Source organism: Onychostoma macrolepis, chromosome 19 (assembly GCF_012432095.1).
Source record: "Onychostoma macrolepis isolate SWU-2019 chromosome 19, ASM1243209v1, whole genome shotgun sequence".
In the NCBI taxonomy this organism is placed as follows: Eukaryota; Metazoa; Chordata; class Actinopteri; order Cypriniformes; family Cyprinidae; genus Onychostoma; species Onychostoma macrolepis.
Genome location: NC_081173.1, coordinates 8,505,976 through 8,529,360, shown reverse-complemented (window position 1 = coordinate 8,529,360; position 23,385 = coordinate 8,505,976). Strand labels below are relative to the sequence as shown.

General features: G+C 37.8%; 2 protein-coding genes across 2 annotated transcripts in view; one reads left to right on the top strand and one right to left on the bottom strand.

The window, feature by feature from the left end:
* The window catches only part of si:ch211-152p11.4 (regulator of G-protein signaling 3), a gene marked incomplete at its 5' end in the record, with an annotated part of 11,040 nt that extends 7,334 nt beyond the window's left edge, over window positions 1-3,706 (top strand). The window contains 1 exon segment of the mRNA XM_058753643.1: window positions 1,893-3,706. Coding sequence (XP_058609626.1) covers window positions 1,893-2,063 — 171 coding nt within the window.
* Window positions 1-23,385, bottom strand: part of atat1 (alpha tubulin acetyltransferase 1) — a 24,966-nt gene extending 1,581 nt beyond the window's left edge. Inside the window, 14 exon segments of the mRNA XM_058753241.1 lie at window positions 4,386-4,678; window positions 7,767-7,855; window positions 7,857-7,869; window positions 7,967-8,070; window positions 12,737-12,941; window positions 14,182-14,256; window positions 14,671-14,716; window positions 17,613-17,658; window positions 18,105-18,206; window positions 18,990-19,103; window positions 19,192-19,249; window positions 21,199-21,290; window positions 21,378-21,438; window positions 22,866-23,385. Of these exon segments, the coding sequence (XP_058609224.1) occupies window positions 4,402-4,678; window positions 7,767-7,855; window positions 7,857-7,869; window positions 7,967-8,070; window positions 12,737-12,941; window positions 14,182-14,256; window positions 14,671-14,716; window positions 17,613-17,658; window positions 18,105-18,206; window positions 18,990-19,103; window positions 19,192-19,249; window positions 21,199-21,290; window positions 21,378-21,438; window positions 22,866-22,957 (1,374 nt within the window). The 5' untranslated portion in view covers window positions 22,958-23,385 and the 3' untranslated portion in view covers window positions 4,386-4,401.

Below are 23,385 nucleotides of genomic sequence, written 5' to 3'. Positions count from 1 at the left end.
CAAAGTAAATTTCATTTAAATGTCATTTCCTCACACAAATCTATCATATGACTTTAAAAGACTTGAATAATAATACAAATAAATAAATAATAACATTTTTGTATATGTATGTGTGTGTGTAAAACCTTAACCGAGACATGTCATAGCACTTGCAGATTATTGCTCTTTTGTTGGTTTTGATTGCTTCTATTGTCATCATTTGTAAGTTGCTTTAGATAAAAGCGTCTCCTAAATGACTAAATGTAAATAATATAATATTTAGGGGTCAAGCACCGAAGGTGCGGAGGCACCTATTGTGTTTGTTGGCGTTATTATTATTATTCTTCCGCTGTGGAAGTCTATGGCAGCCCATAGAACCGCTTGCGGGAAAGTTGTAAAATTTGGCACACTGATAGAGGAGAGTCTCAACATTAACCACAGCAAATGTGGAGTCTCTAACTCAAACCCTCTAGCGCCACCACTTGTCCAAAATTTCACTTTTGAAATGCTAATAACTTTTGAACCGTAAGCCAGAAAATTAATTTTTCCTCTGAATCCTTGGCTCATGGCGAGTCGAATCAAGTCCAAAATTCAAAAATCGTAAGGTTTAGTTTTTTCTATATTCAATTGTTCGTAAAACCTACTTTGTCGAATTCGTCCTAGACGGTTTGTCCGATTCTCACCAAAATTGACTCAGATAATCTACAGACCATGCTGGCAAAAAGTTATGGAATTCAAGTTGATTCGTCCAAGCGTTTTCGAATACCACGCTAACGAATTAACCGAAAAGCACGTAAAAATGGATCTGAGGCTATATCTCCGCAACGGTTTGGCGTATTGAGACCAAACTTGGTGACTCTTATAACAAGCATGGCCTGAGGCTACCTGCAGTGTTTCGGCGCTCTGCCACCTAGTAGTCAGGAGATATGAAAAATGCATATTTTTGCTTATAACTTGTGAATGGTTTGGCCAAAAATGTCTCTTTAGATTCAGCGCATCACGCCGAGTCCAACCATATCCATTTTTCCCATGTCAGCCATTTTGGGTGTCGGCCATTTTGAATTTTGTTGTAAAATGCTATATTTTACGAACACATTAACGTATCATTACGAAATTCGGTATGTTTCTTCGGCACCATGCCCTGATGGTACTCAAAAAGTTTGGGGACAGCGCCACCTTGTGGTTAAAAGTTATAATGAAATTTCTAAAAATGCTAATAACTTTTGCTTACATTAGCATATTGTAATCAAGCTCATGTTGATAGATTCCTTGGTTCATGCCGAGAACATCGATACCAATTTTGCCATAATTGGCTTAACTTCCTGTCCGCCATTTTGATTCATGTTGAAAACCTACTTTTTCAAACTACTCCTATACTGTTAGTCTGATTTTCACCAAATTTGACTCGGATCATCTTCAGACCATGCTGGCAAAAAGTTACGAATTTTCTGTCGATATATTACACGGTTTTCATTTAGCGCATCAACGAATTTGCTGGAAAGATGGCAAAACTTTGATATATTCGCACCAAACTTGGTATGTGACATTGTCACCTCACACAGAACACTCCACGTCGATTTGATAACAGTGCCACCTATCGGTCAAATGTGATAAGCCAATAAATCATATTGCTATAGGTTTATATATGATTTTTCAGCCGTTTGACTATAAACATCCTAAAATGGCTTAAATTACTAATTTCTGCAGTTGGTCTGTTGCTTGCTTCTGTAGTGCTTGGCCCCGTGATTGCTGCTTGCAGCTATATTATTTTATTTTTATTTTTTTGCCTTTTTGGGAGCTTGACACTCTGTCCCACGGTCTGTTATAAAAGCAAATATCATTTTGAATATCCTTCAGTATATCATCCTTGTGTGAATATTTGTGAACTATGAATTTCTTTCCAACACTTTTAGGTGAACCTGGACAGCAAGACGAGAGAACTGACCCAACAGCTCCTCAAAGCCCCCTCTCACACTTCTCTCTCACATGCCCAAAGGCGCATCTACTGCCTCCTGGAAATGGACTGTTACCCCCGTTTCCTCCAGTCGGAGATCTACCTCACACTACTGAGGGATTCATATTAAAACAAGATTGGGCAAAATGTCTGAAAGCGGGGTCATCCTAAAAACTGAACAGACATCATTCCTGGACAGTGGAGACGGCAAACGTGTCTCTGTGATGAAAAAAAATCATCTTAACTACTGAAGAACGTTTTAGTGAAATAAAAAGGGAAACAGACGAGCAGGGATGAGGCGACTGTCTTGAACTTGAATGCATAGCGTCTAAAGGGACATGCAATGGGGAAAGAAGTGCTAACATTTTACAAGTTTGATTTTTAGTTGCTAGATTGAAACTATAATCACTGGACTACATGGCATGTTGACAGGCAACAAAGGGAAAAACACGTCTGGCAAGAAAGGGCTGTTCAGTGAAAGGCCGAAGCACTCATTAGGGTCAGACCATGCTTTGACTCCACCGTATGTGTAGTTACAAAGAAGCAGCATTAATGACTCATTCCTCAAATTTACTTTCCCATAAATTATTCTATAATATAGTTAAATAAACATGCAAACAAAACCTCAAGCTCTCAGCAAGACAAAATTCAAATAGGCTGTTGTCTAAAGCAATATGAACACAATTACTTTAAAGCTGAAAACTTCCTTGAAGGCTTGACAGACGGCCAGTTTGAGTTTAAAACGTTAAAATGTGCATTAGCATATTGTGATTCTATGATCACAGATTGCATATTAAAGCTGTACACGTCATTCATTTGAAGAAAATGTGACTAAAGACATGGAAATCAAAGGTCTATCCCTGACTTTGGCCCTTTTTAAATCTAAATAATATGAACTGATGTTATTAAATAGGGTTTTTGGTTGTTTTTTAGGTAACTGTAAAATTCAGTAAATGTCACACCTATTTAAGTGACACTCTAGTGTTGCTGGGAAATGTCACAAGTTGACAGGTTTAAAATGCAGACACCGAACAGGAACCTGCTTGACACCAGCACTTATACCATCCCATAAGCACACGTACATTTCCAAGACTTCAGTTAAAGAGCACTGTATTCTTATTATTGTGCACAAACACCTGAAGAACATCGCAAAAATGTCCACTTGAACATCTGAAAGGCAACATTTTTAAAATGTATATTCCAGATGAATGCTGAAAAATTTCAGCTTGAGAATGGAGGGCTGTGATGTGCTGTATGTATTTTAGTGGCTGTTGATGTCTGCTGTGACTGACACACTGAAGATGGTACATGTATTATTACTGTAGACATGATACTAAGAACTGCATGCACTAATGTCCTTGGTCTAATGTTCTCCAAGGGTTTAATCTGTTGGTTTGAGTATAATATAAATGATTTCCTTAAGGGAATGATGTAATTATGTGATCAGTGTACAAGAATGAGCATCAGTTTGACTGTCAAGAGTATTTGTTTGTTTTAGAGCAGCGATAAAAATGAATCGAACAGAACAAATGTTCAACCATTTAATTTAATTTCCACAAAAATGTCTGTACTTTTGCATAGACCTGTTTGTGAAAAACATGATAAAAGATCAGATTAAAAAAATTGTGATTATAAAAGCACAAGCCATAAAACGAATAGCTGAAATGTTCATAAATAGGACTGATAAAAAAAAGTTACAAATAGCTGCTGATGTTATTTTCATTAAAGGTCTCTTTTTCACTTTTGTGGTTTAATAAAAATTCCTAAAATTAATTTTTTCATTATTCTCACTTCTTTGCAATGTCCATTTCTGTTCTTAAAGGGATAGTTCACCCTAAAATGAAAATTCTGTCATTAATTACTCACCTTCATGTAGTTCCAAACCCGTAAGACCTTCGTTTATCTTAACACAAATTTAAATATTTCTGATGAAATCCGAGAGCTTTCTGACCCTGCACAGACAGCAACGCAACTGACACGTTCAAGGCCCAGAAAGATAGTAAGGACATCATTAAAATAGTCCATGTGACATCAGTGCTTCAACGTTAATGTTATGTGTGCAAAGAAAACGAAAATAATGACTTTATTCAACAATTCCTTCTCTTCCGTGTTCACACATTCTTCTGCTTATAAACAAAGCACAGTTCATCCGGGTTCTACGTCAGAAAATTCGTTATTTTTGTTTTCTTTGCACACAAAAATTATTCTCGTAGCTTCATAACGTTAAGTTTGAAGCACTGATGTCGCATGGACTATTTTAATGATATCCTTACTACCTTTCTGGGCCTTGAACGTGTCAGTTGCATTGCTGTCTATGCAGGGTCCGAAAGCTCTCGGATTTCATCAAAAATATCTTAATTTGTGTTCCGAAGATGAACGAAGGTCTTACGGGTTTGGAACGACATGAGTGTGAGTAATTAATGACATAATTTTCATTTTTGGGTGAACTAACCCTTTAACATCTTCCGTCACCAGGGCCGCGTGCTGCGATACTCTTGTTTCTGTCGGACCCACTGGGCCGTACAGCGGCTCTCCCCAACCGTCCACGACCATCCGCCTCTCCCTCCGCCCCTCTCCATCTCAGCAGCTCCACCTTTCCTCCAGTCCTCTGCTCTGTTCTGAGACACTTTGGTAGGCAGCTCTTCTTTGCGGTCCAGGGGTGTTATGGAGGTCTGCTCCTGAACATGATCTTTCTTGGCGGTGGCAATTGTCGGGAGAGACACAACCTGGCCTTGAAGATGCGGGCTGGAAAAGAGGATGAAAAACAATGAAAGATGGAGAGGAAGAAGCAGAACATTAAGTAGATGATTTCAGGTGAATTAAGTACATGGCCAAGGCTGAGAAGAGCAGCAGCAAGTGAAATCAAACTTGTATCAGAACAAGAATGAAAGAAAATGATAAAGTAGGGACATGCACATACTGCATTTTCCGTTTTGAGTCATAACTAGGCCCACACAGAACATACACACTTTGTGATATATATACACTTTTCTTTTTGCACTGACTGTAAAAGAAAAATGCAAAATGGTTTGGATATAAAAAAAAAGTTAAAATTGATCTGAAAGTACTGGACTCTTAGCTGTAGCCTTTTACAGTCTATGGCTGTAGCTGAAACATTATTATATTAAAATATTGAATAAACTAGATTTTTACGTTTTTTTTGTTTTGTTTTTTTTTTCATTCGGCAAACTGAAAAACATACTGAAAAATATGCAAATAATAAATAAAAGCTTAAGAAATCAATGTTCACATCAATGTTTTCCCTTGTGAAAAGAAGTGCACTTAAAAAGAGGGCTTAAAATGAACATATTTGAGTATTTTTTCAACACTTGACTGCATATTAAGTGCAATTATGTGAACTTCGAGTGTATTTTTGATCCACTTAATTAGGAGGCAAGTAAATCTTTATAACTCAGTTTCATAATTACTTTTATTGACTTTGAAATATGGTTAAAGTGTACCGGCCAATGTACTGCAAAGCATTTATGGTAAACTAAAATATGCTTTAATGTCATTTCTACAGAAACTTATGTAGATAAATATATTTGTAATCACATACAGGTGCATCTCAATAAATTAGAATGTCGTGGAAAAGTTCATTTATTTCAGTAATTCAACTCAATTTGTGAAACTCGTGTATTAAATAAATTCAATGCACACAGACTGAAGTAGTTTAAGTCTTTGGTTCTTTTAATTGTGATGATTTTGGCTCACATTTAACAAAAACCCACCAATTCACTATCTCAACAAATTAGAATATGGTGACATGCCAATCAGCTAATCAACTCAAAACACCTGCAAAGGTTTCCTGAGCCTTCAAAATGGTCTCTCAGTTTGGTTCACTAGGCTACACAATCATGGGGAAGACTGCTGATCTGACAGTTGTCCAGAAGACAATCACTGACACCCTTCACAAGGAGGGTAAGCCACAAACATTCATTGCCAAAGAAGCTGGCTGTTCACAGAGTGCTGTATCCAAGCATGTTAACAGAAAGTTGAGTGGAAGGAAAAAGTGTGGAAGAAAAGATGCACAACCAACCGAGAGAACAGCAACCTTATGAGGATTGTCAAGCAAAATCGATTCAAGAATTTGGGTGAACTTCACAAGGAATGGACTGAGGCTGGGGTCAAGGCATCAAGAGCCACCACACACAGACGTGTCAAGGAATTTGGCTACAGTTGTCGTATTCCTCTTGTTAAGCCACTCCTGAACCACAGACAACGTCAGAGGCGTCTTACCTGGGCTGAGGAGAAGAACTGGACTGTTGCCCAGTGGTCCAAAGTCCTCTTTTCAGATGAGAGCAAGTTTTGTATTTCATTTGGAAACCAAGGTCCTAGAGTCTGGAGGAAGGGTGGAGAAGCTCATAGCCCAAGTTGCTTGAAGTCCAGTGTTAAGTTTCCACAGTCTGTGATGATTTGGGGTGCAATGCCATCTGCTGGTGTTGGTCCATTGTGTTTTTTGAAAACCAAAGTCACTGCACCCGTTTACCAAGAAATTTTAGAGCACTTCATGCTTCCTTCTGCTGATCAGCTTTGTAAAGATGCTGATTTCATTTTCCAGCAGGATTTGGCACCTGCCCACACTGCCAAAAGCACCAAAAGTTGGTTAAATGACCATGGTGTTGGTGTGCTTGACTGGCCAGCAAACTCACCAGACCTGAACCCCAGAGAGAATCTATGGGGTATTGTCAAGAGGAAAATGAGAAACAAGAGACCAAAAAATGCAGATGGGCTGAAGGCCACTGTCAAAGAAACCTGGGCTTCTATACCACCTCAGCAGTGCCACAAACTGATCACCTTCATGCCACGCCGAATTGAGGCAGTAATTAAAGCAAAAGGAGCCCCTACCAAGTATTGAGTACATATACAGTAAATGAACATACTTTCCAGAAGGCCAACAATTCACTAAAAATATTTGTTTTATTGGTCTTCTGAAGTATTCTAATTTGCTGAGATCGTGAATTGGTGGGTTTTTGTTAATCATCAAAATTAAAAGAACCAAAGACTTAAACTACTTCAGTCTGTGTGCATTGAATTTATTTAATACACGAGTTTCACAATCTGAGTTGAATTACTGAAATAAATGAACTTTTCCACGACATTCTAATTTATTGAGATGCACCTGTATTTGTAATAATGTTGTCATTTAGTACATTTAAAATATATTAACCTTAAATCTAATATTGATTATCAAGCTAAGGTTAAATTTATTTAAAAAAGATATACAATACTTGACGTGCTTTAGTAAAGTTAGTCAACATTAAAACAAGCTTCACAAAAAGATTTATCATAAAAAAATATACTTTAAAAGTAAAACTTTTTTGAATGTGTACTTACGTGTGTTAAGTGTCTCTTTAAATGCATTTAAGTGGCCTTTTATTTCATTAATATTATCTGCAAATACAATTACATTAAAAATATACTTCTAGACCTGAAGTACACAAGTGCGTATTCATTACAATTAAATGCACTTCTTTTTCACAAAACTTGGTCAGAGACCTTCAAGATTTTTGTCCTCCAAAAACAACATTAACAAGCATGACAGTATGGGGCGAATTATGCAGCAAATTTGCATGCTCTGGGTTAATGGTTTGCTCAAATCCTAACCCTCAGTGTGAGCTATAATAAAAGTGATACTTGAACCTCATTAACAAACAAATTCAGCAGAAATCGCCAGTGCTTTCTGTGGAATTCTGTAGACGTGGATTCTGTGTAGGCCTAGTCAATCCCTGGTGTTTTCTTAAGTATTCGCTTCCAATTCACATGTAAATAATACAGCAAGCAGAACCAGGAGAAAGTGACTCTCACAAAGGTTATGCGAGAAAAGCCCGACCTTTCTGAAGTGTGTTTGTGTTCCACTGCATCTGCGTTTGCCCCTGTGTCACACACTCTCTCACAGAGCTCTGCTTTCAGCCCTGAGGAAGCACACACGACAGCTACTAATGGTTTACTAATGTGGTTTCCTGTGGACCATCGTAACGCTTCACGTTGCGCCGTGGTAAATGGTTGATTGCGGTTCAAACGGTGCATTACCTGGAAGCTTCAAGGGGTTCTGCTGTTCTGCCAATAATTGCCCGAGGTCTCGGCTGTTGATATGGCGACTGTAGAGGTTGCTCCTGGCAACCAGACCCTGATGGCTACAGGATATGAGGAAATGGACAAACAACAGCGATAGAGGTACGGGATGGAGGGCCGAGGGGAGGGAAAAAGGGGAAATAAATGAAAAAAAAGTGAACAATAAAAAATAAACGTGACAGAAAAAAAAGGCACAAATAAAAACGGAATTAAACATAACCTCAAACGCAAATTCAAAACCCAACATTGTATGAAAACAAATTCCAGTGAAAGAGGACACAGGCAATGATTGTGTATTGTGACAGTGGACTTTTAATCTCAAGAAAAGACTATTATGGTGTAATGTTGCAACTTAATGTCTGGTTTTCTTTTGGACATTAGAGTTACAGTCAAATGTAGAGGCTGATATTTTAGGTCTTAAAATATCAACGCAAGAGGCAACTTGATCCACAAGCTTTTCTCAGAACCATTTATTCTGAGCCATTTTGTATTTTAACCTTTAAACTGATAGAATTGGCATTTTAGGGGACGCATGTAGTTCAGACAGGTTTCTAGAAGAGTTTAGTTCATCATCTTAACTACAGTATAATGTCTGACTACCAGAAAGTATGCAGATCTACTGTTTTAGAATTTTAAACCATACAAACTTCTATTTTTGCAAAATGCCTTTGCTTTTCGCTTGGAAAGATAATCAAAGATAATAAAAAAAAAAAAAAATTACACATATATGTACAGTGGGTACGGAAAGTATTCAGACCCCCTTAAATTTTTCACTCTTTGTTATATTGCAGCCATTTGCTAAAATCATTTAAGTTCATTTTTTTCCTCATTAATGTACACACAGCACCCCATATTGACAGAAAAACACAGAATTATTGACATTTTTGCAGATTTATTAAAAAAGAAAAACTGAAATATCACATGGTCCTAAGTATTCAGACCCTTTGCTGTGACACTCATATATTTAACTCAGGTGCTGTCCATTTCTTCTGATCATCCTTCTGATCAGATCTGGCCAAGGTTACAAAAAAATTTCCGCTGCACTTAAGGTTCCTAAGAGCACAGTGGCCTCCATAATCCTTAAATGGAAGACGTTTGGGACGACTAGAACCCTTCCTAGAGCTGGCCGTCCGGCCAAACTGAGCTATCGGGGGAGAAGAGCCTTGGTGAAAGAGGTAAAGAAGAACCCAAAGATCACTGTGGCTGAGCTCCAGAGATGCAGTCGGTAGATGGGAGAAAGTTGTAGAAAGTCAACCGTCACTGCAGCCCTCCACCAGTCGGGGCTTTATGGCAGAGTGGCCCGACGGAAGCCTCTCCTCAGTGCAAGACACATGAAAGCCCGCATGGGTTTGCTAAAAACACCTGAATAAGATTCTCTGGTCTGATGAGACCAAGATAGAACTTTTTGGCCTTAATTCTAAGCGGTATGTGTGGAGAAAACCAGGCACTGCTCATCACCTGTCCAATACAGTCCCAACAGTGAAGCATGGTGGTGGCAGCATCATGCTGTGGGGGTGTTTTTCAGCTGCAGGGACAGGACGACTGGTTGCAATCGAGGGAAAGATGAATGCGGCCAAGTACAGGGACATCCTGGACGAAAACCTTCTCCAGAGTGCTCAGGACCTCAGACTGGGCCGAAGGTTTACCTTCCAACAAGACAATGACCCTAAGCACACAGCTAAAATAACGAAGGAGTGGCTTCACAACAACTCCGTGACTGTTCTTGAATGGCCCAGCCAGAGCCCTGACTTAAACCCAATTGAGCATCTCTGGAGAGACCTACAAATGGCTGTCCAACAACGTTTACCATCCAACCTGACAGAACTGGAGAGGATCTGCAAGGAGGAATGGCAGAGGATCTCCAAATCCAGGTGTGAAAAACTTGTTGCATCTTTCCCAAAAAGACTCATGGCTGTATTAGATCAAAAGGGTGCTTCTACTAAATACTGAGCAAAGGGTCTGAATACTTAGGACCATGTGATATTTCAGTTTTTCTTTTTTAATAAATCTGCAAAAATGTCAACAATTCTGTGTTTGTCTGTCAATATGGGGTGCTGTGTGTACATTAATGAGGGAAAAAAAATGAACAAATGATTTCAGCAAATGGCTGCAATATAACAAAGAGTGAAAAATTTAAGGGGGTCTGAATACTTTCCGTACCCACTGTATATATATATAAATAATTGAAATAACATTTTTAACAAATGCATTTATTTTTTTTTACCTAGTGTTCATTTCATTTTCAGCAAGATATTTTTCTTTAAAGAAAAAAAGCCTTTTATTCAGCAAGGAAACATGTTGATTAAAAATGGTGTTACAAAATATTTTTATTTCAAATAAATGCTGATTTTTAAACTTTCTATTCATTAAAGATTTCTAAAAAAAACAAAATGAAAAAAAAAGAAGTAATTTTAAGCAGCACAACTGTTGTTAACCATTCTGATAAGAATATTAAATGTTTCTTGGACAGCGAATCAGCCTATTAGTATTATTTCTGAAGGATCGTATGACACTGAAGACTGGAGTAATGATGCTGAAAATTCAGCATCAGAAATAGGCGTCAGAAATAAATTAAATTCGAAAATATATTAAAATAGAAAACAGTTACTTTAAACTGTAATGATACAGTATTTCACAATATTACTGTTTTTACTGCAATTTTTTACCTTTGTGAGCATAAGAGACTTTTAAAAACAAAAAAAAAACAAAAACAAATGAAGAATTTTATTTTAACAGTTTGTGTGTATTTCTCATATTTCTGAATTTCTCGAGATAAAAAATCTGGTCCTGAGGTGCTCCTGACCATAAAGTCTAGACTCTAATACATAACATTTCCTTTCCTTTACAGTCTGTCACAATAATCTGCTATATGACAAATGAATTCATTGACAAGTGATTAAAGAATACCTAGAATTTTTTCAACTGTAACTTTTATTACTTGCTGCTCAGAACAGAGGATGTTTGACAGTTGAGGGTTAACACTATAGTAAACTGACCTGTAAAAACTCTATTCTATCTTCTAAAACACTCTTATTGGAAAAGGTACGGAAAAGACCAAAAGAGATTCCAATTTAATTACAAATGTGTATTATCAAATCATTTTACAGGAAATCGAATCGTTCATACTCTCACAAGGCAGAAAGCAAAATCATAAAGGTTTAGTTCAGTCAAACAATAAAAATTCTGTCATGACTTTATCGTCAAGCTGTTTTCCTCTCATAGGCTGTTATTTTATCTGAGAAACACAAAAATTCTACAGAATCTTTTGAAGATTCTTGAAAATTCTTCTTTTGAGTTCCACAGAAAAAATAACAAAAGTGTTAGTCAAGAGTGACATCTTTTCAAAGGAATAGTTCACCTAACAATGAAAAGTAGCTAAAAATGTATCAAAAACCCTCAGGCCATCTAAGATGTAAATGAGTTTGTTTCTTCATCAGAACAGATTTGGAGAAATGTAGCATTACATAATTTGCTCACCAATGGATCCTCTGCGGTGAATGGGTGCCGTCAGAATGAGAGTCCAAACAGCTGATAAAAACATGGATATTATGAAATACAATGGCGAGAGTACGGGAGAACGGGGGCAATTGTACCATTTTTTACATTTTCCTTCATAACTCACATACTACTTGACATAAACTAGTCATCTTTTGATACAAGAAACAAATAGAGGTGCACTAATAATAATTTATATATTTTCACTAATAAGGACAAGACTATAATATTCAATTAAATGCAAAAAGTTAGAATTGCCCCCCGTCTCCCCTCCTTTAGTGTAGCTGAATGAAACAGTTTGAAGTTAAAAACATCTTGATGGATTTGTTCCTTACAAACACACAGCTTTTCCCTTCACAAGATGTTAATTGATGGACTGGAGTTGTGTGGATTATTGTGATGTTTTTATCAGCTGTTTAGACTCTCATTCTGACGGCACCCATTCACTGCAGAGGATCCGTTGGTGAGCAAATGATGTGATTCTCCAAATCTGTTCCCATGAAGAAACAAACTCATCTACATCTTGGATGACCTGAGGCTGAGTAAACTTTCGGCTAATTTTCAATTCTGGGTGAACTACTCCTTTAATTTGAACTAGCTAAGAAGTTTAAGACAATGACGTTACAGACTGAGGGTCAATGAAAGCTGAGCCTAGATCTATTTAGAGAGCTAGCGTGGAATGAGAGAATGAGAAAAAGAGAAAAGCATGTGGTTAAAAGGAAATAAAAGTTGAACTCATCGAATAAAGTGAAGGGTTCGACAACAAAATGAACGTGCCATAATTGGGGAAGTCAATGTATAAAACGAGCATGTCATAATCAGAGATGAAAGGAGGAGAAGAATAAAGAGAGAGGAGAGGAGAGGAGGAGAAATGTTTAGCGCTTCTCCAAAATAAAGTGTTCAAGGCCGCTTACGTGTTAGAAGAATAAACAGACCGCGTATCTGACCTTTATGCGGTACACAGTGATACACTAATGCTGTACTAATGAGCCGAATTCACATTCCTGCCGCCAAGTCGACCATGCACTTATCTAACACAGGAAGTGGCTCATAGTGAACATGAACGACCTTAGTGTCTCTTCGCTTTCATTCCCACAGAGCAAATGCTCTCAGTCGCCAAAATAAGCCCCAGATGGAAAAGCGAAGAGGATGCAATGTAAATATTTGCAAGCAAAGTGCTGGATTTAGACTCAAGTATGCTGTAACTGGCCGTGAGGTGTGCTTGAGATGTACCTGGTGCGCTTTGCCCTGCAGCTGTCGTTGAGCTGGGAAGAGGGGGTCCCGGGGGCCGCGGCGGGGCGGAGCGGGGCCCGGCTGGGGGAGGATCCCACACTGAGTGAACGGGATTGAGGAGATGACGGAAGCAGAGGGGGAGAGTGGGGGGGACCCGCGGGGCGAACGAACGGCCAGGGGAGAGCCCTCTGCTCCTCCCGAACCACTGCGGAAGAGAGGAAGTGACTCCTCTTACTGATTCCTTAACAGCTCCATTTATGATTCTTTTAGTACTTTTAAGGAAGAGATATGTGAAAAAGTGTATAAATAATGTGAAATAAGTATAAATTACTAGCTCATTACAGTCATTCATTCAGGAATCAGTCTTCACTGTTTGTGCTATATGTTTTTGATTCACTATAAAGAACTGTTTGATTAGAGTTATTTGTTCAGGAATCAGACTACACTAGTTGAACCGTATGTTGCTGATTCGTAACTGATTCATAAGAGTCAAACATTCAAGAATCAGACTACGCTAGTTATGTTGTATGTTTTTAATTCAATAAAAATTACTCATTAGAATCATTTGTTCGACATTGGTTGTACTGTTTTTGAATCACAAAAAAGAACTGGCTCGTAATAGTCAGTGTTCAGGAATCTGATTGCACTACTTTATTTTGTTTGTTTTACATTGTGATTTTAACTCACTAAAAATAATCAAATCTTTAGAATTATTTATTACAATTAGACTACACCAGTTGTCCTATATGGTTTTGAATCACTAAAAAGAACTGACTAATATGAGTCATTCGTTCAGGAATCAGATTACACTAGTTTACTTTTTTGCTTTTACTTGTTTGTTTTTAACTCACTAAAAAGAACTGATTGCTTATTTTTTTTAAATAATTTAGACTACGCCTACATGCTTTTGAATCAGCTGGCTCATAAGAATGTTTAGTATAGGACTACACTCTATGTTTTCTTATTATGTAGTCCGTTTCACACTGTAGATTTAATAGTGAATACTGAAAAGTAGAGCATAACTTGGAACAACATTTTGTCCGCTTTAAATTACCATTAAAATGTCATTCCATTCCTGTATTTTAAAGAATAACACCAGATTGTTTTGTTTGACACCTGTATACTTGACTGAATTGATACATGGATTTAGATACTCACAGTCCCCTGATTACAACCCTAATATGTCCAAACTAGGAGTGAGAGTACTTGTTTCTTGCAAAATGCCTGTGATCACTGAAAAAAGCTCTTTCCTAAGAACACTAAAGTAACTGATGGACCAAATCAAGACATTTAATGAATAATGGGAGGCCTGTTTCCAGCTGAAACTATTTATTACAGCGGCTGGATGATGTCAGTATTCAGCTAGTTGGTGTAAATGTCAGCTACTAGCGTCTGTATTGTGCCAATTGGTTAAATATACGACACGGAGACTATGAGTAACCCACCTTCTCTTTCCATTAGTGAATACGGTTTGATCTCTCCCTCTGGCTTTTTTGGGGGAACTTTTCTCAATTGGACCGCTGTAATGGTCAGAAAGAGCCAAAAGAAACAACTGGTATGATTGAGAATAAGTCTGGAGTACAGCAAGCAGTTAAACAGCACACTGCACTCTTCACACATATTCAGATCCATAGATATCCATGGGCATAATGCATTTATCGATTATCATTCCACTGCACTTTGGGGAAAACATATAGCACTTATCTATAATTGGATTTTAAAGGGGAACAGCAAGGCATCTTATAAGGTAGTGAGTTCATAAGCGAGTTGTTGGGACTGATTGATGTTGGCAGAGGTTATGAGTGCAAAGAAAGAGTCTATAGTGAGTGGACTCTCTCTCCTAAACCATGAATGTACAATAAAGGAGTAAGTAAGGTGGAAGCTGGGTGACAGTGGGGTAAGGGAGGGGAACAATAGATATTCAATGTCCTTACAAAAAGCCGTACATCCCCTGATCCGTCGAAGGGGAGGGAGGTGTTCCTGGGTGGATTTCATGAGACAAAAGCACTTGAACAATTGGTGTTTTGAGTTGTTTGCATGTTAAACTCAGTCTAGGCCAGCTATTAACTATAAACAGCCCAGATCTGGGCTTGGTAAATCATATATATACAGTGAGGAAAATAAGTATTTGAACACCCTGCTATTTTGCAAGTTCTCCCACTTAGAAATCATGGAGGGGTCTGAAATTGTCATCGTAGGTGCATGTCCACTGTGAGAGACATAATCTAAAAAAAAAATCCAGAAAATCACAATGTATGATTTTTTAACTATTTATTTGTATGATACAGCTGCAAATAAGTATTTGAACACCTAAGAAAATCAATGTTAATATTTGGTACAGTAGCCTTTGTTTGCAATTACAGAGGTCAAACCGTTCCTGTAGTTTTTCACCAGGTTTGCACACACTGCAGGAGGGATTTTGGCCCACTCCTCCACACAGATCTTCTCTAGATCAGTCAGGTTTCTGGCCTGTCGCTGAGAAACACGGAGTTTGAGCTCCCTCAAAGATTCTCTATTGGGTTTAGGTCTGGAGACTGGCTAGGCCACGCCAGAACCTTGATATGCTTCTTACAGAGCCACTCCTTGGTTATCCTGGCTGTGTGCTTGGTCATTGTCATGTTGGAAGACCCAGCCTCGACCCATCTTCAATGCTCTAACTGAGGGAAGGAGGTTGTTCCCCAAAATCTCGCAATACATGGCCCCGGTCATCCTCTCCTTAATACAGTGCAGTCGCCCTGTCCCATGTGCAGAAAAACACCCCAAAGCATGATGCTACCACCCCATGCTTCACAGTAGGGATGGTGTTCTTGGGATGGTACTCATCATTCTTCTTCCTCCAAACACGTTTAGTGGAATTATGACCAAAAGTTCTATTTTGGTCTCATCTGACCACATGACTTTCTCCCATGACTCCTCTGGATCATCCAAATGGTCATTGGCAAACTTAAGTCGGGCTGGACATGTGCTGGTTTAAGCAGGGGAACCTTCCGTGCCATGCATGATTTCAAACCATGACGTCTTAGTGTATTACCAACAGTAACCTTGGAAGCGGTGGTCCCAGCTCTTTTCAGGTCATTGACCAGCTCCTCCCGTGTAGTTCTGGGCTGATTTCTCACCTTTCTTAGGATCATTGAGACCCCACGGTGAGATCTTGCATGGAGCCCCAGTCCGAGGGAGATTGACAGTCATGTTTAGCTTCTTCCATTTTCTAATGATTGCTCCAACAGTGGACCTTTTTCACCAAGCTGCTTGGCAATTTCCCGTAGCCCTTTCCAGCCTTGTGGAGGTGTACAATTTTGTCTCTAGTGTCTTTGGACAGCTCTTTGGTCTTAGCCATGTTAGTAGTTGGATTCTTACTGATTGTATGGGGTGGACAGGTGTCTTTATGCAGCTAACGACCTCAAACAGGTGCATCTAATTTAGGATAATAAATGGAGTGGAGGTGGACATTTTAAAGGCAGACTAACAGGTCTTTGAGAGTCAGAATTCTAGCTGATAGACAGGTGTTCAAATACTTATTTGCAGCTGTATCATACAAATAAATAGTTAAAAAATCATACATTGTGATTTCTGGATTTTTTTTTTTAGATTATGTCTCTCACAGTAGACATGCACCTACGATGACAATTTCAGACCCCTCCATGATTTCTAAGTGGGAGAACTTGCAAAATAGCAGGGTGTTCAAATACTTATTTTCCTCACTGTATATATATATACACATGTATATATATACACATAAATACATGCACTGGAAATGTTTTTGCCAGGCACAAAGATTATAATATGATGGTGGTTTACATCAGGAAATACACTTGATTTAAATATAGAAGCACTAAAAATATTAAACAATAAAAGAACCAAAAAAGACAGCTGTGATTATTATGGACAAGCACAACAAAGACAGACTTTTCTTCAATTAATTGTGGAATCTGCTAAAATGTCATTTGTTTGCAAGGCAGCAAAATAATAGTGTTAAAGTTTTAGAGAAACTTCAAGATTCTGGTCTTTTTTTCTGCATTAGATTTCAGTCTAAAGTTACTCCCCAGTTTGGAACATGACATACAAGTTTAATTGTTAGCGCGATAGCCTAACCCTGAGTTGTGCAAGTGAACTTGTGATCCTTATCAACTCTCTGAAAAAGAAAAACATTTTTTATCTCAAACCAAAGCCATCTAGATGAAAGAAAAAACTAACAATAACTATGCTATGACATGTTTGTGACAGTTGCAGTTTTACACAGAGGCTTAAACTAGTTGGACAACTACAGTGTGTCACCAGTATGCAGGGAATATTTTTCATTAATTACTTTTTAGTATTATACTCTATTATAACATAATTATTATTTTAGCTTATATTTTTATAATGTAGTTTAATTTGGAAGATTTTGACATTTTTATATTCTATTTTATCATTTATGAATTTATTATTAATTAACATTTAATTTTAATTATTTTATTTTTTTTTCATTTAATTTTAGTTTTTACTTTTAGGTTTTTCATCTAATATTTATATTTTATTTCAATGAATGAAAATGATTTTGAATATTTATTAAATAACAATAACAGCAAGGATTAAAATAATGAAAAATACAGTTGTATAGCCAAAAGAAATAATTATGGCAGGTATTTCCTTGTCACTGTCAGGTGTAGCCTGAATGGACTGTGTGTAAAGTGGTTCGAGCTGAATTACTTGCAGAAATTTGAGAAAGAGAAGAAGAACAAAAAGAGGAGGAATTTCAGTACAGTGCTGCCTCGCACGTACTATAATGAGGAGAATGTGAGGTTGTTGTCCTGAGAGAATAAGGCATTGAACATTGGCACAGATCCAGAACAACATTCCAAACCCACGTAAGAACAGTGATGCAGTCAGGCATTACCTGATCTACTCGGGAAGAATCCACTGAACACCACAAAGTTATTCACCTGAAAAGAACAAGTGTGACAGGACAAGAAATGAATTAATTACAATCATAACAATCAAGTTTTGCAACGGTCATATACACACCTCATTTTTCGAGGAAAACACTATTGTATAAAGTCTGTATTGTGTACAAATAAACACGCTCGCAAGTCATGCACATAATCCATATCAGGATTTACATCCAAGGCATAACATGTTATTATGGTATCTGATGAAGTCGTTTTCATCAAGTACTGTAATCTGGTTTGTTTCAATTACAAACCGGATTACAGTTTGGATTTCTGAGTAGAATAACACTGTGTTCTCCTAACCAGCTGTGACGTAATTATCTGTACAGGAATTAAAACCTCACTGGTCCAAAATATCACTCCACATAACATCAAACATGCTCTGATTGGCTGATTGTTTTGCGCCATGCAGCGCTTTCACTTTAAAAGATGGATCATACCTGAGGCACACTGTTCTTGAGATCATAGTGCTTTTCTAGAAATGACAGGAATTTAGGAGAAGGTCTATCGTACGCCATCTGTTCAGGCTCCACCCGTTTGTGCTGCTCAATCAGAGAATATGATCAGAACAGGAAAACATGAGTCAATACAAATACAAACAGAACTGTTTAGTAGCAAATACAAATGGGTCTTTATACTTTTCTACTGGACATAATAAAAAAAGAATAGCCATAGTTTACTCACTCTTATGTTGTTCCCAACCTGTGTCACTTTTTAAATTGTTTTTCTCCGAAAATCACAAAAATAGATATTTGGAAAAATGTTCCTGCTGCTCTTTTCCAAACAACTAATGTGCTATATTCTATGTATATGGCAGCTTTGTCTGAGTAATACACCTAAATATACAATATTCAAGTTTTAAATTTAAGTTATTCAATGGAAATCTGAATAAAATGCAAGTATTTTAACAAAAAAAAAAAAGAAATCTCGCAAAAAGTAGTTTCACTTCTGCAAATTCAACCTTGCCATGTAGCATTCAAGTTGAAATGCATAAAAACCAATGCTGTTTAGCATTGTTAATAAACCTGGTCTTGATGGGGCAAGTCTGAATATGTGCACTTGCAAATAAGTTTTAAAAGCTACGGTGAAGGGGAAAATGATTTGGGAATAAAGAATTACATTTCAGTTTGTCCTTCAGACTTGGAATAAAGTGAATGAATTATATTGACCGTGTCCTTGTATGTTTTTGTTGTATGGAAAAGAGCAGCATGAATATTCTTCGAAACATCTCCTTTTGTTCCATGCAAGCGAGAAAGTCACATGGTTTGGACTAAAATGAGGGTAAATAAATCTAAATCTAAATCAGGCTGCCGACAGACACTCACTTTCAGCATGAAGTCAAAGAGCTCGAGACCATAGCCATGTCTCTGCAGCGTCTCTGTCACATAGAAATCCAGCACACATAAAGGCTCGGTTTCCAAATGCGCCCCCCGTTGGTCCTGGATGCAATTACAACATACTGTAAATCACTAATGTCTCAAGTGTAAAAAGATTTAATCACCATCTCAATAATGAGCAAACACTTACAAGTAAAAACAGCTTCTTGTAGCCAACCTTCAGAAATCCAACGATAACACCCCTCCTGCTGGTAAAGCAAAAGGCAGGAAGAGGGAGTCAAAGATTGTTATTAACAGCAGAAGTGCATGTGTTTATATGTAATGGAAATGGAAAAACAGGAAGGAGAGAGGTCAGCTGTATTGACATGTAAATAGATTAAATCTGAAGCATAGGCTGGGGGAGGGATAGAGAAAGCGAGAGAACCCGTTCTGTTCTCCATCTTTCAGGAGGTAGAGATGGTGTCTGTTGGCCTGGAGCTTTGCAGCACTGGTTATAGGAGCAGGCAGCTGCTGGGCCTGAGGAGATACACACACACATGACAGGATGACAGACTGAAACTGACATCTGCAAGCTCAAAAAGAGACAAAGACAGTCATTATCACCTTAGAGGAGGCTTTGCCCAGCTCATCTATAACTGTGCTGATGTGAAGAAGAGGATCTGGTCTGGAGAACAAAAAGCAGGTATGTTAAGAATCTCACATAGAAATTAGCATTTACGATTCCAGTTATGCAAGTCATAATGGATGCGTACACCTTTACAAAGCATAACTGTTTTAAATTACAAGTTTGAATCACATTTTAACATGTTTTTCAATAGCTGGCACTGATATCAAGGTGGTCAATGGCTGATATAATGAAATATATACATATAAACCCCCGATATTTGATGAGCGCAGTTTTCATTCTGTGTTAACATATTTCATATTAAAACATTTGGGTGGGACATATCAAAAGGCTTGACTTGGTTGTGAATCGTGATTTGTTCCAAGGGTAGGTAGAGCAATGGTTCTCCACTAGGGGGCATCTCCTGGGGCCCCAGTAAGCAGTTATTTATATTAATATAAACTTTATTAAAATGTTAAAACACACAGACAAAATAAAAAAGAATAGCCATAGTTTACTCACTCTTATGTTGTTCCCAACCTGTGTCACTTTTTAAATTGTTTTTCTCCGAAAATCACAAAAATAGATATTTGGAAAAATGTTCCTGCTGCTCTTTTCCAAACAACTAATGTGCTATATTCTATGTATATGGCAGCTTTGTCTGAGTAATACACCTAAATATACAATATTCAAGTTTTAAATTTAAGTTATTCAATGGAAATCTGAATAAAATGCAAGTATTTTAACAAAAAAAAAAAAGAAATCTCGCAAAAAGTAGTTTCACTTCTGCAAATTCAACCTTGCCATGTAGCATTCAAGTTGAAATGCATAAAAACCAATGCTGTTTAGCATTGTTAATAAACCTGGTCTTGATGGGGCAAGTCTGAATATGTGCACTTGCAAATAAGTTTTAAAAGCTACGGTGAAGGGGAAAATGATTTGGGAATAAAGAATTACATTTCAGTTTGTCCTTCAGACTTGGAATAAAGTGAATGAATTATATTGACCGTGTCCTTGTATGTTTTTGTTGTATGGAAAAGAGCAGCATGAATATTCTTCGAAACATCTCCTTTTGTTCCATGCAAGCGAGAAAGTCACATGGTTTGGACTAAAATGAGGGTAAATAAATCTAAATCTAAATCAGGCTGCCGACAGACACTCACTTTCAGCATGAAGTCAAAGAGCTCGAGACCATAGCCATGTCTCTGCAGCGTCTCTGTCACATAGAAATCCAGCACATAAAGGCTCGGTTTCCAAATGCGCCCCCGTTGGTCCTGGATGCAATTACAACATACTGTAAATCACTAATGTCTCAAGTGTAAAAGATTTAATCACCATCTCAATAATGAGCAAACACTTACAAGTAAAAACAGCTTCTTGTAGCCAACCTTCAGAAATAACGATAACACCCCTCCTGCTGGTAAAGCAAAAGGCAGGAAGAGGGAGTCAAAGATTGTTATTAACAGCAGAAGTGCATGTGTTTATATGTAATGGAAATGGAAAAACAGGAAGGAGAGAGGTCAGCTGTATTGACATGTAAATAGATTAAATCTGAAGCATAGGCTGGGGGAGGGATAGAGAAAGCGAGAGAACCCGTTCTGTTCTCCATCTTTCAGGAGGTAGAGATGGTGTCTGTTGGCCTGGAGCTTTGCAGCACTGGTTATAGGAGCAGGCAGCTGCTGGGCCTGAGGAGATACACACACACATGACAGGATGACAGACTGAAACTGACATCTGCAAGCTCAAAAAGAGACAAAGACAGTCATTATCACCTTAGAGGAGGCTTTGCCCAGCTCATCTATAACTGTGCTGATGTGAAGAAGAGGATCTGGTCTGGAGAACAAAAAGCAGGTATGTTAAGAATCTCACATAGAAATTAGCATTTACGATTCCAGTTATGCAAGTCATAATGGATGCGTACACCTTTACAAAGCATAACTGTTTTAAATTACAAGTTTGAATCACATTTTAACATGTTTTTCAATAGCTGGCACTGATATCAAGGTGGTCAATGGCTGATATAATGAAATATATACATATAAACCCCCGATATTTGATGAGCGCAGTTTTCATTCTGTGTTAACATATTTCATATTAAAACATTTGGGTGGGACATATCAAAAGGCTTGACTTGGTTGTGAATCGTGATTTGTTCCAAGGGTAGGTAGAGCAATGGTTCTCCACTAGGGGGCATCTCCTGGGGGCCCCAGTAAGCAGTTATTTATATTAATATAAACTTTATTAAAATGTTAAAACACACAGACAAAATAAAAAAATTAAAAATAGGTACAACATTAAATTGACACATAAAATATTTTTTGGGGGGAAACCAAAAAAAAGGTTGGGAAACACTGCTGATTGAACTAGAATAAATATTTTTTGGGCTGCTTTACCAAAAATATTTTCAACTTTAAATGTGTACATCTGCCTAACTACATAGTGTATAAGTGCATAGTGTAGTGCGTTGGGACGCAGCTAACTGAAAAATAATACTTTTAAATTCATTTTAGGCAAATTAAATATACAGAATGCTGGATGCACCATACAGCATTGGCTGCGTATGCTAAAAAATCCCCACAAATTCCTTCATATAACGGCTTTTTCTCGCATTGCGCTGAAAATACGGAATTCATTACCTGCTTCCATTAGAAATGTTCCTGCACTTGAGTGCTTTAAGAAACTGCTTAAACACATCTTTACAGTAAAGTTTTTAACCCTTATTGTTATTTCTATATCATTTATTGTGTGATTGTATTTGTAATACATTGTAGCACTTCAAGTATAAGAAAAGTGCATTACAAATAAAATGTATTTGTATTTAATTCTATATTAAAAAAATATATATATATGCTTATCCATTAAAAACATGTCTATTAAAAAAGCCTTTTTTATAATCTATCGCATGGTGTGATTTCCTATAGTTTAATTGCAGTCTTGCTGAATCAGCACGGTTCAGATTAAACCAATGGCAGATTAAAACAGACTCATGTCAGATTTGTTTTTTACTCTGGGCCGCATTTGCATCCTCTGACGTCAAGCTCTCCATACAGCAATAGGCTTATCATTACAGGAAACAAAGATGACAAAGATGACCTGGACCAAATGCCACATTTATCCTAATAAAAGAACATCCTAACCCCCACTGGTAGCAGTATATGTACAATGCACAACCCTGTCAACCACTGTAACAAGACAAAAGCAGTGCATGCAGCAAACAGATTCCACCCATTTCTCCCAGCACACATTAAAACATACATTACCTCCCGTGCGCTTTCCGACCTGCACTCAAGTTGTTATCCAGCACAGTAATTCTCTCGGGGAAAAGCGCATTCAGGTCGAAAGGGAAATCCATTGTAAGGACAGAACTGAAATCTTAAGACAATACACTACTAATGCCCTACTGCAGATTCAGATGCATTTATCACAGTGCCAATCGATTCTCACTGCATCACCGGCCTGCACTTAAAATACCAGTTCCACATTAGTGCCGCTTCAGTAGGAGGCTTGTTTAAAGGCACAGATGTACAGCGGCGTTATCAGTGCTTCTTCTGTCCTCCCATTGTGTTTGTGTCACTCCTCCCTTGTGCAGCGGGATGAGCGCTAGTGGTCAGCCGTAGTACACCGTACACACGCCTGCAGGAGTCAACACCTGCAAATGTTTTATAGTTTCTTATTATAGCTCTAAAAATGTAAACAAACAAACAAAAAATCTTTAGACAGTGGCAGAAATCTGCGGCTTCGGAAGATTTATTTCCGCTTCCTCTTGGCAACGATCGAAGC